The 24,586-nt window shown below is 52.0% G+C and overlaps 6 protein-coding genes across 14 annotated transcripts in view; 3 read left to right on the top strand and 3 right to left on the bottom strand.

The window, feature by feature from the left end:
* Positions 1–3,965, top strand: part of ZSWIM3 (zinc finger SWIM-type containing 3) — an 18,588-nt gene extending 14,623 nt beyond the window's left edge. Inside the window, exon 2 of the mRNA XM_017541242.2 lies at positions 1,554–3,965. Within this exon, the coding sequence (XP_017396731.1) occupies positions 1,554–3,489 (1,936 nt within the window). The 3' untranslated portion in view covers positions 3,490–3,965. The remainder of the gene's footprint in view (positions 1–1,553) is intronic.
* Positions 1–9,460, top strand: part of ZSWIM1 (zinc finger SWIM-type containing 1) — a 48,351-nt gene extending 38,891 nt beyond the window's left edge. Inside the window, exons 1-2 of one of the 6 annotated variants that reach the window (XM_017541247.2) lie at positions 6,203–6,419; positions 7,582–9,460. In XM_017541247.2, coding sequence (XP_017396736.1) covers positions 7,829–9,199 — 1,371 coding nt within the window. In that variant the 5' untranslated portion in view covers positions 6,203–6,419; positions 7,582–7,828 and the 3' untranslated portion in view covers positions 9,200–9,460. Of the gene's footprint in view, positions 1–6,202; positions 6,688–7,581 lie in introns of those variants that run through there. The other 5 variants (XM_037742999.1, XM_017541250.2, XM_017541248.2 and 2 more) reach the window with 5 other exon arrangements.
* A 1,844-nt stretch (positions 9,461–11,304) lies between these two features.
* SPATA25 (spermatogenesis associated 25) lies at positions 11,305–12,896 on the bottom strand. Of its 2 annotated transcripts, XM_017541259.2 has the most exons (3): positions 12,349–12,892; positions 11,671–11,962; positions 11,305–11,616 (listed from the first exon to the last, which is right to left on the bottom strand). In XM_017541259.2, exons 1-3 carry the CDS (start codon positions 12,401–12,403, stop codon positions 11,331–11,333), a joined length of 633 nt encoding a protein of 210 aa, XP_017396748.1. In that variant the 5' UTR covers positions 12,404–12,892; the 3' UTR covers positions 11,305–11,330. The 2 variants fall into 2 exon arrangements, with proteins under 2 accessions (XP_017396748.1, XP_017396747.1); XM_017541258.2 differs by having other exon boundaries at positions 11,305–11,962; positions 12,349–12,896.
* A 552-nt stretch (positions 12,897–13,448) lies between these two features.
* On the bottom strand, positions 13,449–16,785 carry NEURL2 (neuralized E3 ubiquitin protein ligase 2). Its single transcript, XM_017541257.2, has 2 exons — positions 15,666–16,785; positions 13,449–13,688 (listed from the first exon to the last, which is right to left on the bottom strand). The coding sequence occupies exons 1-2, from the start codon at positions 16,411–16,413 to the stop codon at positions 13,573–13,575; spliced, it is 864 nt and encodes a 287-aa protein (XP_017396746.1). The 5' UTR covers positions 16,414–16,785; the 3' UTR covers positions 13,449–13,572.
* Positions 16,669–23,240, top strand: CTSA (cathepsin A). Of its 3 annotated transcripts, none has more exons than XM_017541244.2 (15): positions 16,669–16,798; positions 16,988–17,169; positions 17,322–17,433; positions 17,669–17,719; positions 17,803–17,889; positions 18,132–18,287; positions 18,619–18,710; positions 19,400–19,484; positions 20,046–20,137; positions 20,218–20,296; positions 20,389–20,528; positions 21,428–21,503; positions 22,174–22,263; positions 22,459–22,563; positions 22,819–23,240. In XM_017541244.2, exons 1-15 carry the CDS (start codon positions 16,745–16,747, stop codon positions 22,900–22,902), a joined length of 1,485 nt encoding a protein of 494 aa, XP_017396733.1. In that variant the 5' UTR covers positions 16,669–16,744; the 3' UTR covers positions 22,903–23,240. The 3 variants fall into 3 exon arrangements, with proteins under 3 accessions (XP_017396733.1, XP_037598931.1, XP_017396734.1); XM_017541245.2 differs by having other exon boundaries at positions 16,778–16,844; positions 22,819–23,025; XM_037743003.1 differs by lacking the exons at positions 22,459–22,563; positions 22,819–23,240 and adding an exon at positions 22,364–22,452.
* Positions 23,175–24,586, bottom strand: part of LOC108312974 (phospholipid transfer protein) — a 15,611-nt gene continuing 14,199 nt past the window's right edge. Inside the window, exons 10-13 of the mRNA XM_017541154.2 lie at positions 24,208–24,387; positions 24,043–24,106; positions 23,883–23,959; positions 23,175–23,483 (exon numbers count right to left, since the gene is read on the bottom strand). Of these exons, the coding sequence (XP_017396643.2) occupies positions 23,361–23,483; positions 23,883–23,959; positions 24,043–24,106; positions 24,208–24,387 (444 nt within the window). The 3' untranslated portion in view covers positions 23,175–23,360. The remainder of the gene's footprint in view (positions 23,484–23,882; positions 23,960–24,042; positions 24,107–24,207; positions 24,388–24,586) is intronic.

A 24,586-nucleotide genomic window follows, 5' to 3' on the forward strand; every position in this document is an offset into this window, starting at 1 on the left:
AAAAAGACCTTGTCTCAAAAAAGAAAGAGGCCGAGCACACGGTGCCTCAAACCTGTAATCCCAGCACTTTGGGAGGCTGAGGTGGTCAGATCACTTGAGATCAGGGATTCAAGACCAGCCTGGCCAACATGGAGAAACCCTGTCTCTACTGAAAATACAACAATTAGCCAGGTGCAGTGCTGCAAGCCTGTAGTCCCAGCTACTCAGGAGGCTGAGGCGGGAGAATCATTTGAACCCTGGAGGCAGAGGTTTCAGTGAACCGAGATCACATCACTGCACTCCAGCCTGGGTGACAAAGCGAGACTTTGTCTCAAAGAAAAAAAAGAAAGAAAGATGAGCATTAATCTTGTCTCTTCAAGAGGAGAACCAAACATACTCTAACCTCAGAAGGCCCTGAAAAGTTCAGTTGAGAATCACTGATCTAGTCCAATGTCCTTGGAACCTCACTTTTATCTTTGCTATCTCGAGAAGGAAGAGACAGTAGTAGTTCCCAAAAGACACAAATGATGGGGACATTTTAAACAGGGAGTAACCAGCTGAGCATTCTGCTGCTGCCTCTTGTCTATTTGCCCTCGTGTCCTGCCTCAGCATGTATTGTGGGCAGCTGCAAATGGCAACAGAGAGAGTGGAGTTGGGGCTTAGAAGTGCTGTAGAGGCATATGAAGGGAGCTGTAGTTGGAGAGGCTCTTCAAGAAAGAGCTGACTACTTTGGGACTGGAGAGTTAATGTAAATCTCTTCTCGGTTCATAGCAATTTGTTGCTGTTATTGTTTTTTCCCCCGATATAACCCTCAGGAAATCCTGAGAACACATGCCCTGATTTGGGGGTTTTTTTAATTTTAATTTTTTTTTTAATTAGAGACAGTCTCTCACTGTTTTACTCAGGCTGATCTCAAGCAGTCCTCCCACCTTGGCCTCCCAAAGTGCTGGGATTACAGGCATATGTTAGAGTACCCAGCTTTCCTTCTTTCTTTAATTCTATTAATATATAAATCCTTTACTTTAAAAAAAAAAAAAAAAAGAGATAGGGTCTTGCTCTGTTGCTTAGGCTGGAGTGCAGTGGCACAAGCATAGCTAACAGCAGCCTCAAACTCCTGAGCTCAAGCAGTCCTCCAGCCTCAGCCTCCCGAGTAGCTGGGACCACAGCTGGTAACCACTATACTTGGCCCTACGGGGTTTTTTTCTGTTTGTTTTTTTGAGATAGGGTCTCACTCTGTTGCCCGGGCTGGAGTGCAGTGGCATGAACATGGCTTACTGCAGGCTTGACCTCCCAGGCTCAAGCAGTCCTCGTTCTTCAGCCTCCTGAATAGCTGGGACCACAGGAACATGCCACCACTCGTGGCTGACTTTTAATTTCTTTGTAGAGCCAGGGTCTCGCCATCTTGCCCAGGCTGGTCCTAGGCTCCTGGGCTCAAGTGATCCTCCCACCTCGGCCTCCCAAAGTACTGGGGTTATAGGCATTAGCCACTGCACCCGGCCCCCTTCAGGGTCTTATCTTTATAAGGGGTGTGGGGTGGTCAGCACCTTTCTCATTGTCACCGCTACCTTCCCTAGGTATGTGCAGGTGAAATTTGTCTGTATTCGGACCCAGTCAAACAGGAAGAGAACACGGGAGGCAGATACGTGCCCAGCATACTTGCTCCTCAAGTACAACGAGAGACTAGATAGACTGTTTGTCAGCGAACTAAACACACAGCACATACATGGTGACTCTAAAGTGGCTAGTCCTTCAGAAGACGCCACTGGCAAATCTCAGAAGACAATGTGCCTGCAGAGACTCCAGCCTGTGCAGCCCACAACCAAAAAAGACATTGACACTGCCGAGAAGTCCCTGGTTGAGCCATCGTTTTGCCTGGATAAGGTACAAGTGTCCTCAAAGCCAGAGCAGGAAGGCATCACTCCTTCTGACCTGGCCAAGATAGCAAAAGTGATGAAGAACTTCCTTAAGGTAGATGAGGGTTCCATGGCTTCCTTCAGTGTGGGTGACAGCCAAGACTTGGACCGGCTCAGCTTCCAGAGCAGTAAGATGAGCGACCTATTCATCCGCTTCCCAGAGAATCTCTTGCTACACCGGGTGGAGAACACCCAGGGCCACATCCTCTATGCTTTCTTAGTGGAGAACAAGGAACGAGAAAGTCGAGTGGTGCACTTTGCTGTGCTCAAGGCCGAGACAGCCACCTCCGTGGCCAAGATGCTGAGCATCTTCACAGAGTTCAACTCCGATTGGCCCAAGGTCAAGGTGGTCTTTGTGGACCCTTCATTCCATCACCGGGCTATCCTGCAGGAGATCTTTCCTGCGGCCCGCATCCTCCTTTCCATCTACCACACAACCCGACTCTTAGAGAAGAAGTTGCATCGTAGCTCAGCAAATCCATCCTTTAAAAGGCTCATGAAGGAAGCCCTGCGGGAGGCCGTGTTTGTCACTTCTGAAGCCAGCCTGAAAAATCTCTGCCAGATGTCCCAGGCTCTCCTAGATGAGGATCTCTTCAACTTCCTGCAGGCCCACTGGTTCACCTGTGAACTGCTGTGGTACATGCATGTTAGGAAAGGCCTGCTTGCATGTAACACCTACATGGACAGCCTAGACATTGTCACCAGCAAGGTGTCAAGCCTCTTTCGGGAACAGCAGTCCCTGTTGGACTGCATCCTCTGCTTTGTGGATTACATAGACTTCTTTAATACCAAAGGCTTGAAGAATTTGCCCACAGCTCCTCCCAAGTTAAAGAGAGCTCGGCCAGCAAGCATGCCACTGAAGTCCAAGAAGGCTTTTGGAATCTGTGGAGGGAGCCTCAACAGTCTCCCTGTAGAAGAGACCAAGCCAGACCCACAGCAGGTGCATGTGCAGCAGCAGTCACAGATGCCGCCCTCGCAGGTTGGCATGCTAGACACCTTGCACCAGAGTGGCTCCGAACTAGCCTACAAGCTGTGCCACAATGAGTGGGAGGTGGTACAGAACTCCACCCACCTGGTGGACATGGCTGGCTCCTCCGTGGACGTTCAGCTACTAGAGGACTCTCACCAGGTTAGCAAAGATGGCTGTAGCTGCAGCTGTTCCTTTCAGCAGTGGTACCACCTGCCATGCCGACACATTTTGGCTCTGCTGCACACCAGCCAGCAGCCGGTTGGGGAAGCCATGGTGTGCCGCCGGTGGCAAAAGAAGTACCAGCACCTCCTTGGGCCCAACGGGGAGCTCCAACATCGTGGTGCAGTTGCAAACACAGGCCAGCCTGAGAATCAAGGACGGAATGACATGATTCAGGACCTGAGCAGGGAGTTAGCAAACCTGCTCATGCAGACTGAGGGGCCAGAGCTGGAAGAACGCTACTCCACCCTGCGCAAGATTGTGGATATCTGGACTGACACCTCCCAGCCAACTGAGTTCCTTCAGCAGCCAGGAGACTTTAAGGATGTGGGCCGCCTGCCTTTCCTCTGGGAAAAGCAAGAAGAGGAGGAGGGATTCCCTCCTGCTGCAGCTGTGATGCATTATTGAAGCACTTTAGCCGAGGCATTGGACCACAAACACTTCTCCTTGGAAGTGCGAGAGTTTAAAGTGGGCAGGACATGCTAGGGGTCAGCATTTTAGCCAATGTCTTCCTAGGTAGGGCAAGGAATATTGTTACAGTAGAGAGGAGAGGAACTCCACTGTGTGACAGTCCTTTCAATCTGCCCCTTTGCAGCCCTACCTTTGGCATTCCTTGGGAGCCTCATCCATTGTTCAAGGCCAAAGTTATCTCTGTGCTGCAAGGTCACCCTCTTCCTCCCCCAACCCCTGAGGTCAGATCTAATTTGCCCTGCAAAAAATGAATCCCTGCCTCAGAATAGGGTGAGACAAAATAGGTCTGGAAAAAGGTCCTGTTTTCAGGGACAAAGGGAATGAGGGTGATCTTTGGCTATTGCTGCTCTTTGTGAAGAATCTGTTATTTGTAACTTTTTATTCATATTAAATAAAGTTGTTTTTAATAAAATCAAATAAGGGAAATGTGTTCTGCTTGATGAGGGAAGGAAGAGGAATTACATAGCAATAGGACTCGACTCTACTGTCAGGAAGTGAGTGCTCTAGGGTGGATTTATTAATTTTAAAGAAAATTGAGGTTGGGTGCAATGGCTCATGCCTATAATAACAACACTTTGGGATATAGAGGTGGGCGAATCGCCTGAAGTCAAGAGTTCAAGACCAGCCTGGCCAACATGGAGAAACCGTGTCTTTACTAAAAATACAAAAATTAGTCGGGCGTGGTGGTGTGCCTATAATCCCAGCTACTTGTGAGGCTGAGGCAGGGGAATCACTTGAACCCAGGAGGTGGAAATTGCAGTGAGCCGAGATCACAGTGAGCCAAGATCATGCCACAGCACTCCAGCCTGGGTGACAGAGTAAGACTCAGGAAGAAAAAGGAGGGAGGGAGGGAAAGAAAATTGAGTGTTAGCAACCAAATGGGGTTGTGGAGCCAAATAGAACCTGATGCCTCACATTCAAGGATTTAGCAATCTGCCTCTTACTTTGTCCCCTTCCTACAACCAAACCTTCAAGGTTGATTTCAGTTTGCCTTATATTCTAGCGGGAAGAGGCCAAATAGACTGGGGGTGGGTGGGAAGAAACCTGAATCTTAGACTTGACTACCAGCAACTTGTTGGGAAACTGTGGGCAATTTCTTTGACCTGTTTCCTCTGTTAAAATTAACATGTTGCGGGGGAAAAAAAAAAATTAGCATGTTGGCCTGTCCCAATTCCAAATTTCCCCTCTAGGTTTACATAACCAACTTTTTTGGGGGGATAGAGTTTCACTCTTGTTTCCCAGGCTGGAGTACAATGGCACAATCTGGGCTCACTGCAACCTCCGCCTCCCGGCTTCAAGTGATTCTCCTGCCTCAGCCCCCTGAGTAGCTGGGATTACAAGCATGCACCACCACGCCCAGCTAATTTTTTGTATTTAGTAGAGATGGGGTTTCACCGTGTTGGTCGAGCTGGTCTTGAACTTCTGATCTCAGGTGATCCACACGCCTCGGCCTCCCAAAGTGCTGGGATTACACGTGTGACCTACCGCGCCCAGCCTATTAACATTTTCGATGCATAAGTGCCAACACTGATTTGGTGTTGCTAGTTGGTAATCTTAATCCTCCAAGGCCTGGCAAACACCTAGCTTTCTAACTCTGCCATCTTCAAGGGAACTGAGGAAAAAGACCAGTCAGTCGGCTTTTGCGCTAGTGTAGTAGTGTTGTATTTGACCGGAGCGTAGAAAGTTACCACAAGACAAAAGTATGCCAGATTGCAGGGTCATTTATTATGCCGGCGACCACAGAGGACTCACGTCTCTCCAACCTGTGGTGCCAAAAGGAGGGTGCCATGATTTTTTATACCTGAAAAACCACCTTGGGAGTGGGGGTGAGGGGCGGGGATGGGGATGATAAGGTTCCGGACATTTCAAGGGCTAGGGGATTCTGTGATTCATCTCCTGGGTGGAGACAAGGGCGGGGGTGTCCGGACATTCCAAGGTCTAGGGGACTTTTGTCATTCTGTTTGTTACCTCAGTGGTTTACAGAAGTCAGGATATACATTTGTTTACACATCGTCTGGGTGGTGATAGAAGTCACAGATTTTAGCAGTTACTGATAAGAAAAGGTAAGCAGCTTTACACAGGTTTGAGGAACAAACTGGCAGTTCTATTTACAGAGGCCAAGGACAGTAGTTATTGTGAGGAGAATGGGACAGCCAGTTTAACTTATCTAAAAACAGTTTTGCATTTTATAAAATAGTTTTGCTCCGGTTCTGGCTCTAGGCCAGCACAATATCACAGTAGGACCTTAAATAAGCCAAGGCGCCATTTGTAGAATGGTGGAGGGGGTCGGGCTAGAGAAAATCAAGTTTTGGCTTGTTTAAGGGGATCTGGATTTCCTCAACTCTAAGAGTTGGGATCCCCACCCCCAAAGGAGCGCCATAGAGTTTGAGACCTGGAACTCAGTTTCTCCATAAGGTAGAACACACTTTATGACTGCATATGCACCGTTTCCTAAACCCCAGGGGCTTTAGAATTTGACCAAAAGAAAACCAAAATTGTAAAACTGCTATTTATTTTCCTTTTCATTTTCTGCCTTTGAGGGAGTTTCCACAGTAACATGCCCTTCCAGTCATCTAGCCAGTAGAGAGGCTGCAGCACTCCGGCCTCAAAGATCAGCTCTCCCAGTTGCAAGTATCATTAGGCTCTCATTGGTTACCGCCAGCCGAGCCCCTCGTAACCCTGGCAATACAGCCCGCCCACGAATCGTCAAGCTACGATTGGTCCATAGCACTAAAGCCTGAAAGCAAATTCCTCAGACATTGGCCCGAGTCACTGCGATGCTGATGCCGTGGTTGGTGAGTTTGGAGGTCAGTCAGAGTCGGAGGCAGGGTCAAATAGGGAGAAATGGCGACGGAGTTAGGGTGTGGGTGAGTGATTCCTGAAGGGGTGTAAGTGTGAGACAGCGGATCTCTGCGGTCAGCCGTCACACAACTCCAAAAGGGGTGGATGGAAGGTTGTCTTATCCGGCTTCAGCCGGACTCTGGGAACGTCAGACATCCACATCTCCCACCCTGGTTAGAGGTGAGAGGTCAAAGGCCGTATTCCCTCTCTGTTGGTTTTTGGAACCCAGGTACTGTGGGCAGCAGTCAGGATCCCAAACCAAAGACTCAACTTTCAGCTACTTACAGAGTAATGGTGGGCAAGTCACTTAGCTTCTTTGAGCCTTAGTTTATCATCTGTAAAATGAGGACAGTAACTCGGTCTGGGGCCAAATAGAGAAAACATTGGAATAGAGCATTGCTGCTAAAAGAGGGATATAGTAGAGGCCGAGAAGCTATGCACATTTGTTAGCCCCATACTATGGTGGAAGGGATTGAGGCTCAGAGAGGGTCACTGACTTGCCCAAGATCACCCAGCAAGTTTGGAACAATTGCAGTTCTCTTATATATACCAGGACCAAAGGAAAGAATGGATGCCAATCACTTATAAATGTAAAATAATATTTTTATGTTGTTTGTTTGAGATGGAGTTTCGCTGTCACCTAGAGCTGGAGTGCAGTGGCATAATCTCAGCTCACTGCAACCTCCACCTCCTGAGTTCAAGCGAGTCTCCTGCCTCAGCCTCCCAAGTAGCTGGGACTACAGGCATGAGCCACCACGCCCAGCTAATTTTTTTTTTCTTTTTTTGTATTTTTAGTAGAGATGGGGTTTCACCATATTGATCAGGCTAGTCTCAAACTCCTGACCGACCTCAAGTGATCCTCCCGCCTCTGCCTCCCAGAGTACTGGTATTACAGACATGAGCCACTGTGCCTGGCTGGAATGCTATTTTTTTTTGAAGGCCATATGCAGTTCTGGCCATACTATTTAAATCCCCTGGATCCATATCTTTCCATAGCTAACTTCCTATCATTTAGGTCTCAGCTCCAATATCATCCTTCTCCCCTGAGAGGCTTTCCCTTACCACCTTAAAGTATTCCTCCCTTCCCTGTTTACTCTCCCACATGTTACTCAGGCTTGTGGTCTTTGTAACCTTCATTATTGGATATATCTTTGCTTATGTATGTGTTTATTGTGTATCTCCCCCTAGAACAGTACTGACACATAGTAAATGTTCAGCAAATATTGTCTGGATGAATAACCAAAGAACCAAGTTCCTGTTGTCTCCTTAAACCTCTGTTCCTTTCCATAGGCCCATCTGTGGAAAAAGATCTGGGAACAATTGTCTAGCCTCAAGGCTCAACTTACTTGGAGCTTGAGAGACTCAAAGCCTTATGGACAGCTGCCCTGCAGAGAAGGTATTTTGACCTTGGCATTTGGACATCTCCCATCCCCCCATGGCCCTAACAATGCTGAATGGGCTCCTGATTAAGGACTCAAGCCCACCGATGCTGCTGCACCAGGTTAGCAAGACTGCCCAGTTAGATACTTTCAACTACCAGAGCTGCTTTATGCAGAGTGTCTTTGACCATTTCCCTGAGATCTTATTTATCCACCGGACCTATAACCCAAGGGGTAAGGTCTTATATACCTTCCTGGTGGACGGACCTCGGGTGCAGCTGGAGGGTCATCTTGCCCGAGCAGTCTACTTTGCCATCCCTGCCAAGGAGGACACTGAAGGCCTGGCCCAGATATTCCAGGTATTCAAGAAGTTTAACCCAGCATGGGAGAGAGTCTGTACCATCCTGGTGGATCCTCATTTCCTTCCACTGCCCACTCTAGCCATGGAGTTCCCCGCAGCTGAGGTCCTGCTCTCAGCCTTCCACATTTGTAAGTTCCTCCAGGGCAAGTTCTATCAGCTGTCCCTTGAACGGCCCGTGGAAAAGCTGCTCCTGACCTCCCTGCAGAGCACAATGTGCTCAGCTACAGCAAGCAACCTGAGAAAGCTGTATACACTCCTGAGCAACTGCATTCCCCCAGCCAAGCTGCCTGAGCTCCACCCACACTGGCTGCTCAATGACCGCATCTGGCTGGCTCACCGCTGGAGAAGCCGAGCTGAGAGCAGCCGCTACTTCCAGAGCCTCGAGGTCACCACCCGCATCCTCAGCCAGTTCTTTGGCACCACCCCATCTGAGAAACAAGGTATGGCTTCTCTGTTCCATTACATGCAGCAGAACTCTGCAGACAAGGCAAACTTCAACCCAGGCCTGTGTGCCCAGAACAATCATGCCCCCTCAGATACCATCCCTGAAAGCCCCAAAGTGGAGCAGCTGGTAGAATCCCACATCCAGCACTCCCTTAATGCCATCTGCACAGGGCCAGCAGCCCAGCTCTGCCTGGGTGAGCTTGCTGTGGTCCAGAAATCCACACACCTCATTGGCTCTGGCTCAGAAAAGATGAACATACAGATCCTGGAAGACACCCACAAGGTACAGCCCCAGCCCCCTGCAAGCTGCAGCTGCTACTTTAACCAGGCCTTCCACCTTCCCTGCCGCCACATCCTAGCCATGCTCAGTGCCCGCCACCAGGTGCTCCAGCCCGACATGCTGCCAGCTCAGTGGACGGCAGGCTGTGCCACCAGTCTAGACAGCATCCTGGGCAGCAAGTGGAGTGAGACCTTGGATAAGCACCTGGCAGTGACTCATCTCACAGAGGAGGTGGGTCAGCTGTTGCAGCACTGCAGCAAGGAGGAGTTTGAGCGGAGGTACAACACTCTGCGGGAACTGGCTGACAGCTGGATTGGACCTTATGAGCAGGTCCAACTCTGATTATTCTCAGTCCCCAGAGATGCTCGTGCACCTGTGCACACTCACATGTCCCTATACACACATACACACATAGTTACACTGTTGTACTTCCGTGGTCCCTCCTTCCAGAATAAGGACAAGGTTCAAGGGTCTTCTCATCTACCATGGCCTGCTACATAGCATGTGTCTAGCTCCATGAGACGGGAGTCAGCAAATCTTATCTGTAAAGGGCCCGATAGTAAATAGTTTACTCTGTTGGCCACATACAGTCTCTGATGTATATTCTTGGTTTTAACATTTTCATAAGGAAAAACATTCTTAGCTCAAAGGTCTTACAAAAACTGGCAAGCTGGCTGGGCGTGGTGGCACATGCCTGTAATCCCAGCACTTTTGGAGGCCAAAGTGGGCAGATCATTTGAGGTCAGGAGTTCAAGACCATCCTGGCCAACATGGTGAAACCCCGTCTCTCCTAAAAATACTAAAATTAGCCAGGCATGGTGGTGGGCGCCTGTAATCTCAGCTACCCAGGAGGCTGAGGCAGGAGAATTGCTTGAACCTGGAAGGCAGAGGTTGCAGTGAGCCAAGATTCTGTTGCCATTACACTCCAGTCTGGGAGGGTGAGACTCAGTCTAAAAAAAAAAAAGAAAATAAACAGGCAATCCCCTGGTCTAAGATTAGAGATAAGACATCAGGTGGTGAGGTTGAGGGTTGGGGCTTGGTAGCAGTTGTCCCAGGTCATGAGATGACTAACCTGACCCATCTCCTTTGAGTGAGCTGGGCTGGGAGGCTTCCTACAGGGAAAGAGGCCCCTCTGGGGAGCTGGCTCAGCCAGGCTCCCTGAACTTTTTTCCTTGTCCCATCCTGGGGTCAATAAAACTGAATGTTGCATATTCTAGTACTTGTCTAGTTTTTTTTTTTTTTTGAGACGGAGTTTCGCCCTTATTACCCAGGCCGGAGTGCAATGGCGCGATCTCGGCTCACCGCAGCCTCCGCCTCCTGGGTTCAAGCAATTCTCCTGCCTCAGCCTCCCAAGTAGCTGGGACTACAGATGCGTGCCACCATGCCCAGCTAACTTTTGTATTTTTAGTAGAGACGGGGTTTCACCTTGTTGACCAGGATGGTCTCGATCTCTTGACCTCGTGATCCACCCGCCTCGGCCTCCCAAAGTGCTGGGATTATAGGCTTAAACCACTGTGCCCGGCCTACTTGTCTAGTTTTTCTTTTTTCATAGCACATAGTTTAGGGTATATTATGGAAAGAATAGACTTTAGAGTGTTATACAACATGTGAATCCTGGTTGGTTCCTTCCCTGCTTGTTTTTTGTGCCTGGTTCTGCCTTTTACTAGCTATGAGACTTATTAGGGCAAGTCACCTCTCTAAACCTCAACTTGATTATCTATAAAAATGGGATCTGGGATCTTCACAGGGTAAGTTTACAGAGCAGGTGTACCTAGTGGGTACTCAATTAAGTATTCATTTTCTTTCCTTGCCTATGGTCCTATGACCTGCCTTCAACATGCTGGGAAATTTAAGGCAAGAGAAGAATTCACATGCCTAGGACTTAATATGAAATTCTGGGCAGGCCAGGCATGGTGGGTCACGCTTGTAATCCCAACACCTTGGAAGGCCAAAGGAGGCAGATCGGAGCATCCTGGCAACGTGGCAAAACCCCTTCTCTATAAAAAACACAAAAATTAGCTGGATGTGGCACATGCCTGTAATCCCAGCTACTCAGAAAGGCTGAAGAGGTGGGAAGATCACTTGAGCCCAGGAGGTTGAGGCTGCAGTAAGCTGTGATCGTGCCACTGCACTCCAGCCTGGGTGACAGAGTAAGACCCTGTCTCAAAAAAAAAAAAAAAAAAATTCTGATCAAGTCTTCAAAACAACATAAAAGCAGCCTCAACTCTCCAAGCAGGGGCCCCTATCTCAGGTAATTTCAATTGTATCTACCTGACAAAACCTATCTCCTATCTTAGTGGTAACTAGAGATACTTTCTAGGGTGTGGAAGTCCCTAATGAAGGACTGGAATTTGTCAGAATGGCTGAACCACCTGCTCTATCCCCATCCCTGCCATAGGCTCTTCTCCCAAGCCTGTCTCCCCAAGAACCATACAGAGAAGCCACCCTACATATCTGGTGCTATTTCATCCAGCTACAAGCAGGAGCCAGGAGGCTGGCCCCTCTTGGATCTCAATAGGGGTACCTTCCCAGAGGCTGTGTGGGCATGCACCTGCTCCCACTGCCCCCCCTCCCCAGCACCCTCTGGCTCTGGGTGGGCCATCATGAAAGCTTGAGCGGCCCAAATCAGGTCCTCTTCCCGCACGCCTGGGACAGGCACGGTGGGGATGCCGGCGATCATCATAGCAAGGGTGAGGATGCAGATGTCAGGCTGGGAGCTGGCCTCCTTCCCCATTGCCTCAGAGGGTACTGGCAGAACCCCTGGTGACAACCCACACAGCAGCAGGGGCCCAGGCCTGCTGGGGCCACCCAGGTCGGGGGCTCTGCTTCTGGAGTAGCCATTCTCCCAGCCCAAGCTCTCCAGTTGTCTCGTGTGCGGGAATTTGTGGCAGTATTGGCTGTATTCCTTCCTCCGTAGTGTCTCCCAGCTAATCCCCCCAGGGCAGCCCCTGGCTTGTGGCATTGCCAAGGCTGGGCCCCAGGCCTGGGCAGTAGGTGCCACCTGCTCGGTTTTCTGGCTCGCTGGGCCTGTTCCACCAGAGGCCACCACTGCTGGCTCTACAGGACTACAGAGGCCAAGGGACAAGCCTGGAGAAGCAGCCCCACCTGCAGAGACAGGAATGAAATGTAAAGTTATTCTCTGTCTCTTTGAGGAGGGGGCCCTGAGGGGCAGTGCATAAGAGCAGAGTTTGGGGGCATAACTAAGACCAGCCCCAGCAGACCATCTAGAGGCTGGAAACTAGGTATTACTCATACCCACACTCCCAGTCCCCAGCACAGAGTAGGTGATGGCAAGTGTTTGCTGAACGAATACTGAGCAAGCAGGTAGTTATTGATTGGCAAGCACGTTTAGAATGGCTTTTCTTCTAAAAGAACTGATTCTAGGGCCAGCCCCCAAATGCCCAGTGGAACCGCCACCTCCCTAGAGCCAGAAAGCAACTTCTCAGGAGAAGCTACAGCACTCCCTCCAATCACAGGTGCCCCCCACTCACCTTGGCCAGAAGACAGAGGACCTGGATGAGTTTGTGGAGTCCTGAAGTAGGACATGGCTGCCCCAAAGCCCCTGTTTGTGAGGGAATAGTGATCTGCCTCCTGTACTCCCTTCTTCACCCTTCTAGAATATCACCTCATAGACCCTCCCTGTTACACTTGGAACCCACCTTACAGCATTGACCTGTTCATTCTAGAACCTGAGTATGACAATAGAATAAGGTTAAAAGAGTACCGGACCAGGAGCTGGGTGTTCTAGGTTCTTGCCCTTACCCTTGGACAAGTCACCTAGATAGTTTTGTTCCTTGATATTCTCATCTGTAAAGTGGGTCTGATGACTGCCACTACCTCATTAGGAGTTTTGAGGATGAAATGAGAGAATTTGTATGGAAGCAAATGACCAGAGATGGAAATACAGGAGGCTTGTAGCGTGAGACCTGCGGTCAGATCCAGGTATTGGTATTTTTCTTTTTCTTTTTTTGAGATGGAGTCTCACTCTGTTGCCTAGGCTGGAATGCTGGAGGACAGTGGCAAGACCTCAGTTCACTGCAACCTCCGCCTCCTGGGTTCATATGTGATTCTCCTGCCTCAGCCTTCTGAGAAGCTGCAACTACAGGCACCTGCTACCATGCCAGGCTAACTTTTGTATTTTTAGTAGAGACAGGGTTTCACCATGTTGGCCAGGCTGGTCTCAAACTACTGACCTCAAGTGATACACCCAGCTAGGCCTCCCAAACTGCTGGGATTACAGGCCAGGTATTGGTATTTGTCAAAGTTCCTCAAGTGATTATAATACATGACAAAGTTGGAACTGCTACTCCAGGAACATGCTTCTCAGCCCTTGCTATACACTAGGAGATCTTGAGAAGCTTTTACAAAAAGCAATGTCTCGGCCTAATTTCGCAACAAATAAAATACGAATCCCTAGAGACGGGGTGTGGGACATCAGCACTCTTTACGTATCCCAAGATGACTCTAACAAGCAGCCATCCCAGGGACCCCTGGTCTAGATGGTATCTAAAATGCTCTCTTGCTCTGACCTGCAGTGATTCTAAAAGAAGTGCCTCTCATAGGCTGCAGGGGCAAAGAGACCTTCCAGTGATCAAGATGTCAGCATCAGCTGTTTATTTCTGGTCCTGCCTGGCAGCAGTGTGGCCAACTTCAGACCAGCCAGCCACAGGTCTGGGGCCCCCGGATGCAGTCCTGCTCCAGTGCGCTGCAGGTCTTCACTCATATTTGCAGAAATCCTTAAGTTCTTTGGGCAGGTGGAGCCCATCAATGGCTAGCCGGTGCACCAGGCTCCGCTGTATCACTAGGCGGCACAGAGTCTGCAGGGACGGCACTGTGGGAAGAAGGCTGTGAAAGGCAAACTGAACTGGAAGGTGGGTCTGAGGCCAAGACACAAGATCTAGGTCTTGGTCCCCACTTTGCCATTAAATGTCGGCAAGTCCTTACTGCTCTCTGGGCCCAGCCTGCTTCATGGGGCTGAGAGAAGCACGTCTTCCCAAGAGCTATCACAGTGCTGCACTCCTGTGTATACCATAGCACTTAGCACAATCCCTTCCCAGTTCACTTAGCAGCTTCTGGGGACAGGGATAGTGTCTGATTTGCCTGTGCAACTGCAGCCTCCAGCACAGGCCTGGCACAGAGAGGGTTCTGGTTCATTGAATTCATGAAATGTGATCAGAGGTATAACTAAAATTCTTACCAGGGCTACAGTCTACCATACCTCAGCATTAAGAAGCTCTCAGTCTGGGCTTTGTGATGCCTTTAAGCTAATATGCCCACGTCTATGAGCATGTTTCTTTCTTTTTTTTAAAGAGGGAGGGTTGGCCTGGGTGCGGTGGCTCACGACTGTAATCCCAGCACTTTGAGAGGCTGAGGCAGGCAGGTCACGAGGTCAAGAGTTCAAGACCAGCCTGGTCAACATGGTGAAACCCTGTCTCTACTAAGAATGTAAAAATTAGCCGGGCATGGTGATACATGCCTGTAATCTCAGCTGCTCGGGAGGCTGAGTCAGGAGAATTGCTTGAACTCAGGAAGTGGAGGTTGCAGTGAGCTAAGATTGCACAACTACTGCACTCCAGCCTGGGTGACAGAGCAAGACTCCATCTCAGACCAAAAAAAAAAAAGAGAGAGAGGGTCTTGCTCTGTTACCCAGGCTGAAGTACAGTGGTCATAGCTCACTGCAGTTTTCAATTCTTGGGCTCAAGCGATTTTCCTGCCTTAGCCTCCCAAATAGCTGGGACTACAGGCATGTGCTACCATGCCCAGATAATTATTTAATTTTTTGTAGAGATGGGGGTCTCACTTTGTTGCCCAGCCTTGATCATGTTTCTTTCTTTCTTTTTTGAGACAGTCTCGCTCTGTTGCCTAGGCTGGAGTGCACTGGTGAGATCCTGGCTCACTGTAACCTCCACCTCCAGGTTCAAGTGATTCTCCTGCCTCAGCCTCCCAAAGTGCTGGGATTACAGATGCACATCACCAAGCCCAGCTAATGTTTGTATTTTTAGTAGAGAAGGGGGTTTCACCATGTTGGCCAGGCTGATCTCGAACTCCTGGCCTCAAGTGATCACTGGTGAGATCCCGACTTACTGCAACTTCCACCTCAAGGTTCAAGCATTCTCCTGCCTCAGCCTCCCAAAGTGCTGGGATTACAGGTGTGTGCCACCATGCTCGGCCAAACATGTTAGTAAGAAAAGGGCAAACAATTCTCAAAGAGGCCCCTAATATCTAAAATCGGTTTAGAATCCCTGCCCTAGGTGAATACAGGTAATACTGTCAAAACTAAAAGAGAACTTGTAGGGCATCTTAATCAGCCAAGATGGGTACCAAGGCCCAAAGCCAGGTAGAGGCTTGTGCAAGAGCACGAGTAGAAGTGCAGCTTGAAGCTAGATTCTCCCACTTTTTTTTTTTTTTTTTTTTGAGACGGAGCCTTGCTCTGCTGCCCAGGCTGGAGTGCAGTGGTGTGATCTAGGCTCACTGCAACCTCTGCCTACTTCAAGGGTTCAATCGATTCTTCTACTTCAGCCTCCTGTACAGGTGCCTGCCACCATGCCTCACTAATTTTTGTATATTTAATAGAAACAGGGTTTCACCATGTTGGCAAAGCTGGTCTTGAGCTCCTGACCTCAGGTGATCTGCCCGCCTCGGCCTCCCAACGTGTTGGAATTACAGGCTTGAGCCACGGCGCCTGGCCGATTCTCCCCCTCTTAAACTAGTGCCGGACAGACCAAGGCCTAGCAAGTTGGCTAGGAAGCCATAGCAGATTCCTGTCTCCACACTGAGCCAGGAGGGGTCGCTGCCCAGGGATACCTACAGCCATACTCGAGCTGGACAAGGCGCACGCTCTTGGTGGAAGCAAACACGTCCACCACCGCGTAGAGGGGCTGTGCAGCTGGCAGCCCCCGGGCGCTCGGGCCCATGTCCTCGCCGTTGATGACGATGTGCATGTCGGCCGTGCCATCCGGGCGCGGGCAGAAGAGGACGCCCAGGCGACTACGGCGCGCGGTCGGAGGCAGCACGTTCAGCTCATAGAGCTGGTCCAAGAGGTGGCTGTAGAGCCCTGGCCGGCTCCGGCCCACCAGGCGGTCCCGGGGAATGCGAAACTGCTCAATGCACAGATATGGTTCCACTACGAGGGCGGGAGGTCGGCTGGGGGCCGCTGCCTCCGCCACCGCCTCCTGGCTGTCCTCCCGGGGCACGCGGTTGTGGTGGCGCGTGATGGCGAAGACCCAGGTGTGGCCCAGGTTAACCAGGTCGGGAAGAGAAAACTCGGGCACTGCGGCCAGACTGGCGGGGTCCAGCGCAGTCAGGCCGAGACGCAGATGTCCGCACCAGCCCAGCTCTTTCTCTTCGATCTCGACCAGGAAGACCTGTCCAGGGGCCAGCGGCTCGCGGCTGAAACACACGCCGTGGGCAAAGCTCTCCACACGTGTGGCCCGCGTCCCAGAGGGGTCCACGCGGATGTTGGCACCGTGCACCCGATGGAAGCGGGTGGGAGGGGGCTCCGGGCGCACCGGTCCCCAGAATGCACCCGAATCCACGGGCTCGGAGGCGGCAGCCATCTCCCAGCCACGAGGCAGGCCAGCGGGCGCCCGGGGCTATTTTGGGCGCCGGGCTCGGATGGTGACAACAAGTGAACCTTGTAAGGCATTTCCCCCGGGGCTGCCTTCCCCGAGCTTCTGCCCGGGGGTCCTAGCGCCGCTCGCTCAGCCATCCCGCTTAGAACTTGAACGTCCACACCAGGATCATCTGATCGCGTGCGCCCGGGCTACGACCCGCGAGGCCCGCAGACCTTGACCCGGCATTGACCGCCACCGCCCCACAGGACCGTAGGCACTGGGGCGGGAGGAAGGTTGTCACGTGGCGCCGGAGCTCACGTGACTCGGAGTACACATGACTCCCAGTCCCCGAGCGCCTCCAGAAGAGGAAGGACGCGGGGGAGCAGAGGTGAGCTGGCACCGGAGGCTGGAAGGGTTCCCCGAGCCCGGGATCTGTGCGCGGCGGAGGAGGCTCGCGGGTGGGAGCTGGCGCTGGGGCCGGGGCTTCCCCCGCGGAGGCGCCGCCAGCTCCTTCCCGGGGGCTGCTGCGCAGAAGCGCTGAGGAGCGAGTCCACAGCCCCTCTGCTGCCTCCCGCAGATGATCCGAGCCTCGCCGCCGCCGCTGTTCCTGCTGCTGCTGCTCGTGTCTTGGGCGCCCCTAGGCGAGGCAGCCCCCGACCAGGACGAGATCCAGTGCCTACCCGGGCTGTCCAAACAGCCATCTTTCCGCCAGTTCTCCGGCTACCTCAAAGGCTCTGGCTCCAAGCACCTCCACTACTGGTCTGCCGCCCTGTCTCTAGGCGGGATTGGGAGGAGAGATGATGGAGGAGGGGTGGGGGGTAGTTCCGCAGACCCCTGAAGATGCCTGGGAGCCCGAAGGGCTGGAAAGGGCCCCTCCACCTGCGCCAATCCTGCCCTGACACCCCTCCCAGGTTTGTGGAGTCCCAGAAGGATCCCGAGAACAGCCCTGTGGTGCTTTGGCTCAATGGGGGTCCCGGCTGCAGCTCCCTAGATGGGCTCCTCACAGAGCATGGCCCCTTCCTGGTGAGTGGACAGCAGCAGGAAAGCACAGTTCCCAAAGCAAAAGGCTGGGGAAAGGGAGGAAGGGACTTTGTGATTTTCCAAAAAGTTTTCCTTGCTCCTGAGCATCGGGATTTTCCTCTGTGCCTTTGGCTTTGCTGCCTGTACCTCTGAGGGGTTTTGCCCACATGTAAAGTGCCTCTCATAGTGTCCCTTTCCCTCCACCATGGGACTTACCCAACCATCTCTTCCTCCTCAGATCCAGCCAGATGGTGTCACCCTGGAGTACAACCCCTATTCTTGGAACCTGGTATAGCTGGAGCTGTGGGTCCTGTGGGGGTGTCTGGGCACTTGGATGGGGTGGCGGTTAGCTCATTTTTCCCTCCCCTCTAGATTGCCAATGTGTTATACCTGGAGTCCCCAGCTGGGGTGGGCTTCTCCTACTCTGATGACAAACTTTATGTGACCAATGACACTGAGGTAAGTCCTGTGCCTGCCCATCTGCCCCAGGCTCCCCAGTCCTCCATACATGGCCCAATGCTGGGAGAAAGAGCATGGTCTTGGAGTCCCCTTTTAGCTCTATCCTATGCCATTGTGGTATAGTGGCCAAGTCACTTCCCCTTACACAAACAGGGTGGATTGATGTCATTGTCGCTGAGGCTCTTTCCAGTCCAAATACCAAAGCTTCCTGATTACCCTCTGTCTTGCTTTCCCATCCCCAGGTCGCCCAGAGCAATTTTGAGGCCCTTCAAGATTTCTTCCGCCTCTTTCCGGAGTACAAGAACAACAAACTTTTCCTGACCGGAGAGAGCTATGCTGGCATCTACATCCCCACCCTGGCTGTGCTGGTCATGCAGGACCCCAGCATGAACCTTCAGGTGCAGGGCAGCTGCAGGAGGGAAGGGAGGCACCTTGTGACCGTGGCCTTGCAGTTAGGAAGGTCAGAGTGGTCAGCATCCCCATCCAATCCAGTTTCCTGCATAATCTCCCTGCCGCGGCTGCCCTAGGTCTGTCTGTGTGCCTCCCATAGGAAACTCACCTGTCAGGCTGCCAGCTCTGTCCTTTGCATTGAGTGGCCTCCCACACCCACCCGCCCCTACAAACCATCCTGGGTTTCAGCTTCCGGATTGCTGCAGGTCTGGGTGTTAGGTGAGGGAGGCTCCTCCTCTTCGTCCTCCACCTGAGCTGAGCATCCTGGGTGTTTCACAGGGGCTGGCTGTGGGCAATGGACTCTCCTCCTATGAGCAGAATGACAACTCCCTGGTCTACTTTGCCTATTACCACGGCCTTCTGGGGAACAGGTATGGGATACGGCAGTTGGGCAATCTCTAGGGTGGGGCAGGTTACATGATCTTGGGTCTGTCCTCCAAGCACATGATATGCCAGGCCCATCCCAGGTTGGGCAGGTGGGTTGCAGAAAGAACTTAGCGCCGAAAGAACAAAGAACAGAGATCAGATTTTCTCTTTTTTTTTTTTTTTTTTGAGACAGAGTCTCACTCTGTCACCCAGGCTGGAGTGCAGTGGCACGATCTTGGCTCACTGCAACCTCCACCTCTAGGCGGACAGGTTCAAGTGATTCTCGTGCCTCAGCCTCCCTAAGCAGCTGGGACTACCACTGCTCGCACTGCCACGCCTGCCTAATTTTTTGTATTTTTAGTAGAGATGGGGTTTTGCCATGTTGGCCAGGCTGGACTCGAACTCCTGGTCTCAAGTGATCTGCCCACCTTGGCTTCCCAAAGTGCTGGGATTACAGGCATGAGCCACAGTGCCCAGCCAGAGATCAGATTTTAAAGGAACTAAGGAGGCCTGTTTGTATGATCCTGGGGCATCTCTTTGGGAGCTAGCTTAGGTGATGTACAGACCACACCCCATGATATCTTTCCTAGTACCCTAGGGTCAGGGAGGTTGGTGGGAGGTGGGGGTATGCTCGCCTCCTCTACCTTCCTCTTCCCACCAGAGGCTGATGTACTTTTCCTCTCATCTCCAACAGGCTCTGGTCTTCTCTTCAGACCCACTGCTGCTCTCAAAACAAGTGTAACTTCTATGACAACAAAGACCCGGAATGCGTGACCAATGTGAGGGTCTGCCGTCACTTTGCATCAGCACCGCCATCCCTAATCCTGAGAACAGGACCACATTCCCTCCTTGGGGACTCCTTGTTCTCCATCCCTCATTGCTTCCTTATCTTGCACCTTTAAGCAATTTAGTGTTCTCTTGGACACGTGTCTAAGTGTGTATTCCCACCGCCTGCACCTCCTATGGTGGCAAATCCCATAACCTCCATGAGAGAGATAGAACTCCTTCACATTTATGGAACACCTGCACCGTGACAGGCATTGTGCTCAACTGTGTCTGTGTAGATTATACTACCCACATGTATCATACTACCCACATGAAACTGAGAGCCATGAATTTGAAATCACTGTCTGAAGTCACAGTGTTAGGAGACAGTGACACTAGGATTTGGACCCAGGTCTGGGAAGATTCCTGCCACTGAGCCTCAGTTTCCCTACCTGTGAAAAAAGTGGGTGACGGGTTAAGAGGTGAAATACAAGAGCAATACATCTTGGGACAACTTGGTGGGTTGTGGAGGGACCGGGGATCTGGAAAGCATGGTGGTTTGGTGTGTATTGCAGCTTCAGGAAGTGTCCCGCATCGTGGGCAACTCCGGCCTCAACATCTACAACCTCTATGCCCCGTGTGCTGGAGGGGTGCCCAGCCATTTTAGGTAGGTGCTGCCAGGTGCCCCTGGGGCCCACCCCAACCCCATCTGGAGGCTCCAAACTCATCCCCCCACCTCACATGCAGGTATGAGAAGGACACTGTTGTGGTCCAGGATTTGGGCAACATCTTCACTCTCCTGCCAATCAAGCGGACGTGGCATCAGGTGTGCAAGGGCATGGACTTCCTCCTGGTGAAGTGAGGGCGGGGGGAGAGGCAGGGAAGCAGAGGCTCTGACCCTCTGTTGGTGCCCTCCAGGCACTGCTTCGTTCGGGGAATAAAGTGCGCATGGACCCCCCCTGCACCAACACCACAGCTGCGTCCACCTACCTCAACAACCCGTATGTGCGGAAGGCCCTCCACATCCCGGAGCAGCTGCCCCAGTGGGACATGTGCAAGTGAGGTTCCATGGCCACCCGTGACTTGGGGTGGCAGGTTGCTGGGGCTTGAGGGTGTCGGGACGTTCCCAGGGATCTTCTGTTTCAAGCAATCTTCTCTCCTTGGCTTCCCAAAGTGCTGGATTACGGGCATGAGTCCCCACACCTGGCCATCACATTGGTCATTAACAATATTACTTCCAGCTGGGTGCAGTTTCGCACACCTGTAATCCTAGCACTTTAGGGGGCTGAGGCAGGCAGATCACCTGAGGTCAGGAGTTCAAGACCAGCTTAACCAACATGGTGAAACCCCGTCTCTACTAAAAATACAAAAATTAGCCGGGTGTGGTGGTGGCTGCCTGTAATGCCAGCTATTCGGGAGGCTGAGGCAGGAGAATTGCTTGAACCTGGGAGGTGGAGGTTGCAGTGAGCTGAGATCGTGCCACTGCACTCCAGCCTGGGCAACAAGAGTGAAACTCTGTCTCAAAAAACAACAACATCAAACTATTATTTCCATGTCCAATCTCCTGTGACCCCCAACAGGTAAAAGGGTGACACTGGGCCCAGCAGGGGCTGCTCAGGTCCATTTTGATTGTTCAGTGGCCACACTCTCCCCTGTTATATGCTGTGACTCTCACACCTGCTGGCCCCTAGACACTAAATGCCAGTTACATCCCAGTCCTTGTAACAACCGGAACATGTCCCTGTACATTTCTAAGTGGGGGTGAGCTGAGGCTCTCCGAATCCCAGCCCATCATCCAGGTCAGTCCTAGAGAAGGTGACCCCCCCCAAAAAGGGGAGTGGAACCCAGCTGTCTCTCTCCTGGGTTGAAACTTGGAGATAGGAGAGAAGATTTGATCTGTTGACTACTTTTTGCCCCTACGTGGTCTTCCTGGGGCCTGCTTATGTGTTCCTGGCAGCTTCCTGGTAAACCTACAGTACCGCCGTCTCTACCGAAGCATGAACTCCCAGTATCTGAAGCTGCTTAGCTCACAGGTGAGTGGGGACGGCACAGCTGGATCTACCAGCAGCCTTAGGACCCCAGAGTAGCACAGCAAGCTGGGTGCCCCTTTAGACTTCCCGTCAGGATGGAAGAAGCTGAAACTCTAAAAGGCAAAGCCCAGGGTCTTGTGATTTGTGGAGTCAGGATTTGACCCTGGGTTTGTCCCCACCCATGCCACCCTGCTGTAGAAGGTCTGCACCAGCCAAAGAGCCTTAAGGGTAAGAGGAGCTTAATTCATGCCAAAAACAGGCCAACAGAGGTCCAGGGTGGGAGGAGACCTTGTCCAAGTTCATGTAGGAGGCACTGGCAGGGTCAAGTTAGGAGTAGGTTCTGTCCAGCACAGTGGTTAACAGCATGGGCTCTGGAGTCATGTGGCCTGGGTGCGAGTCCCTTACTAGCCACATAATCTTGGGCAAATTTCTTAAATATCATGAACCTCAGGTTGCCCATCTGTAAAATGGGGATAATGATGATACCTACCTTCAAAGGTAAAACATTTAGCAGAACACTGGATATGCAGTAAGTCGTCAGAAAACATGAGAATTCCCTGGTTCGTGCTGTCTAGCTCATCTCCTTGAATTCCCTGAGGGGTAGACCTCGAACTAGGGAAGGGCTGGGGCCTGGGCTTCTTCCACCCCTCATTTTTACCCTGTCCTGCTTTAGAAATACCAGATCCTGTTATATAATGGAGATGTAGACATGGCCTGCAATTTCATGGGGGATGAGTGGTTTGTGGATTCCCTCAACCAGAAGGTAAGGCAGAGATTCCTGGCCCTGGGATAGGGGCTGCTGTGGAAGTTGGGGGTGGGTATGTCTGGGAGTGGCCAGCTGGCTGCCTGGCTGTGGTCCTCAGAGGGCAAGTGGAGGAGTTCCCAACCCCGAGGTCTTGCTGGCAGCTGTGAGCAAGGATGCAGCTGCCGTAGGCTGATGTCTTTCCTGGTGGGGCAGATGGAGGTGCAGCGCCGGCCCTGGTTAGTGAAGTACGGGGACAGCGGGGAGCAGATCGCCGGCTTCGTGAAGGAGTTCTCCCACATTGCCTTTCTCACTATCAAGGTACGGCCTGAGCCTGCTGAGAGAGAACTGGGCCAGAGGCAAAGGAGCAGGGCCCACCCGTCCTTTCCCTCTGGATGCCTTTTATGCTGGGTCATAGGTCATCATCCAGCCCCTGTATGGGCAAGTTTTTTTGAAGAGGGGCGGGGAGAGTTCTGGGAAGAATAAAGGGCTTGGGATGAAGGAAGCCCCCACGGGTGAGCAGTTATATGAGGAGGAGGGAATGGGGGTCAGGATCTCACAAACGTTGCTCTTCAGGGCGCCGGACACATGGTCCCCACTGACAAGCCCCTCGCTGCCTTCACCATGTTCTCCCGGTTTCTGAACAAGCAGCCATACTGATGACCACAGCGACCAGCTTCCCCACGGCCTGCCGCAGCTCCTCCTAGCCTCTCCTAGCCTCTCCTGCTGGGAGTCCTCTTGTAAGCACAGTGCCCCTGCAGGGCAGGTTCTGCCTCTGGGACTCCCGTAGACAGCCTGGGGGCAGGTTGGCACTTCATTCCCACAGTAGTTCCTGAATGGGGTGGCCTGGCCCCCTCTCTGCTTCAAGAATACCCTTTATGATGCACTGATCCCATCCCAGGAACCCAACAGAGCTCAGGACAGCCCACAGGGAGGTGGTGGATGGACTATAATTGATGATTCACTGATTATGTGATTAAATTGGGTACAGTTTCAAACCCCGTCTTCTCTGTGGCACGGGGGGTTAGAGGGGCCACTATAGGATACGAATGTGGGGAAAGAGGGGCTGAGAGGGGTTGGAGTCCTGAATGACAGCTGCCAGTGTGGGGGTCAAGGGCTCAGACAGCTGCTGTGGAGGGTGGGGGGGCAGTGGATGCCTTGACATCAGCAGACCGGTTCTTCTCAATCACCTCTCGCAGCCCTTTGGCAAAGTGGAGATCGGCCCCAATGGTGAGGAAGCCCTGTGCAGGGGGCAGAGAGGGGAGTCTCATTTATTCATTCGGTTACTGAGGCCAGAGTTTAAAGATGAAGAGACAGAGTCTTTGTCCTTCAGGGGCTCAATCTAATGGATAATTCCATGTCAAGGTGCTAAAATGAGGCTTTAGGAGTACAGACTATGGGTATCAAGGAGGGCTTCTTGTAGGAGGTGACCTCTGAGCTAAGACCTGAAAGATTAGTAGGTATTGGGATAGGAGAAGAGTGCTCCAAGGAGAAGTTACAGTGTGTGCAAAGGCTTTTAGGAGTCTTAAGATTAAAATGGGAGCTGGGGACTGGTAAGGGAGGAGCTGGGGTCAGGTAGTGGAGGGCACTGGGGAGCTAGAAGGCCCTGCCCTCCTTTCCCCATCCCATCCCCCACTCACCGCATGGTTCGTCACCACCTCACGCACAAAGTCGATGCCCTCAGGTAGTGGGATCTGCACCCCACGCCAGGTCCGCTCTGTGGGTGGGAGCACCCGGCTCAGTCTGGGCCTGCCCAGCTCAGCCCTCCTTCCTTCCTCAGTCCTCACTCCCCAGCCTTACCATTGAGCATGGGCATCACACCAATCTGCAGCAAGGTCTTCAGAGGGGCCTGTAGTGGGATCAGCTGGGAGGGGAGAGGGGAAACAGGGCAGCGAGTAGGGGGTGGGCTTGCCTTTACCTGCCCACCCTGACCCCAGCCCAGCCCACTCACCCTTCCCCACTCACAGCCAGCGACTCCAGTGCAGACTGGTTGGAATAGATTCGAAACCTGCGGGAGAGAATGCCCTGTGGGCATGAAGCCTGGAAGCTCCCCTTCCTCAGGCCACCAGGCCTACCTGCCAGAGGTGCATGAGTTGCAGGCTCAGATGCCCCACCTAGGCACCTTTCCAGGTATCCCCGGGCCAGTCACTGCTCCCTCTTGGGTCTCCTTTTCTCCAAGTCTGCTACTGTTGTTTATTTATTGAGCGCTTCTAATGTTCCACACTTCTGCTGGTAGCTTTGCAGGTGTTATTTTATTTAACAAAACTCACATTGCTTAGTTCCTGTCAGACACTAAGCATATTTATTTTCTTTTTCTTTTCTTTCACGTTTTTTTTTTTTTTTT

This window comes from Cebus imitator, unplaced genomic scaffold (genome assembly GCF_001604975.1).
Source record: "Cebus imitator isolate Cc_AM_T3 unplaced genomic scaffold, Cebus_imitator-1.0 Scaffold132, whole genome shotgun sequence".
Lineage (NCBI taxonomy): Eukaryota > Metazoa > Chordata > Mammalia > Primates > Cebidae > Cebus > Cebus imitator.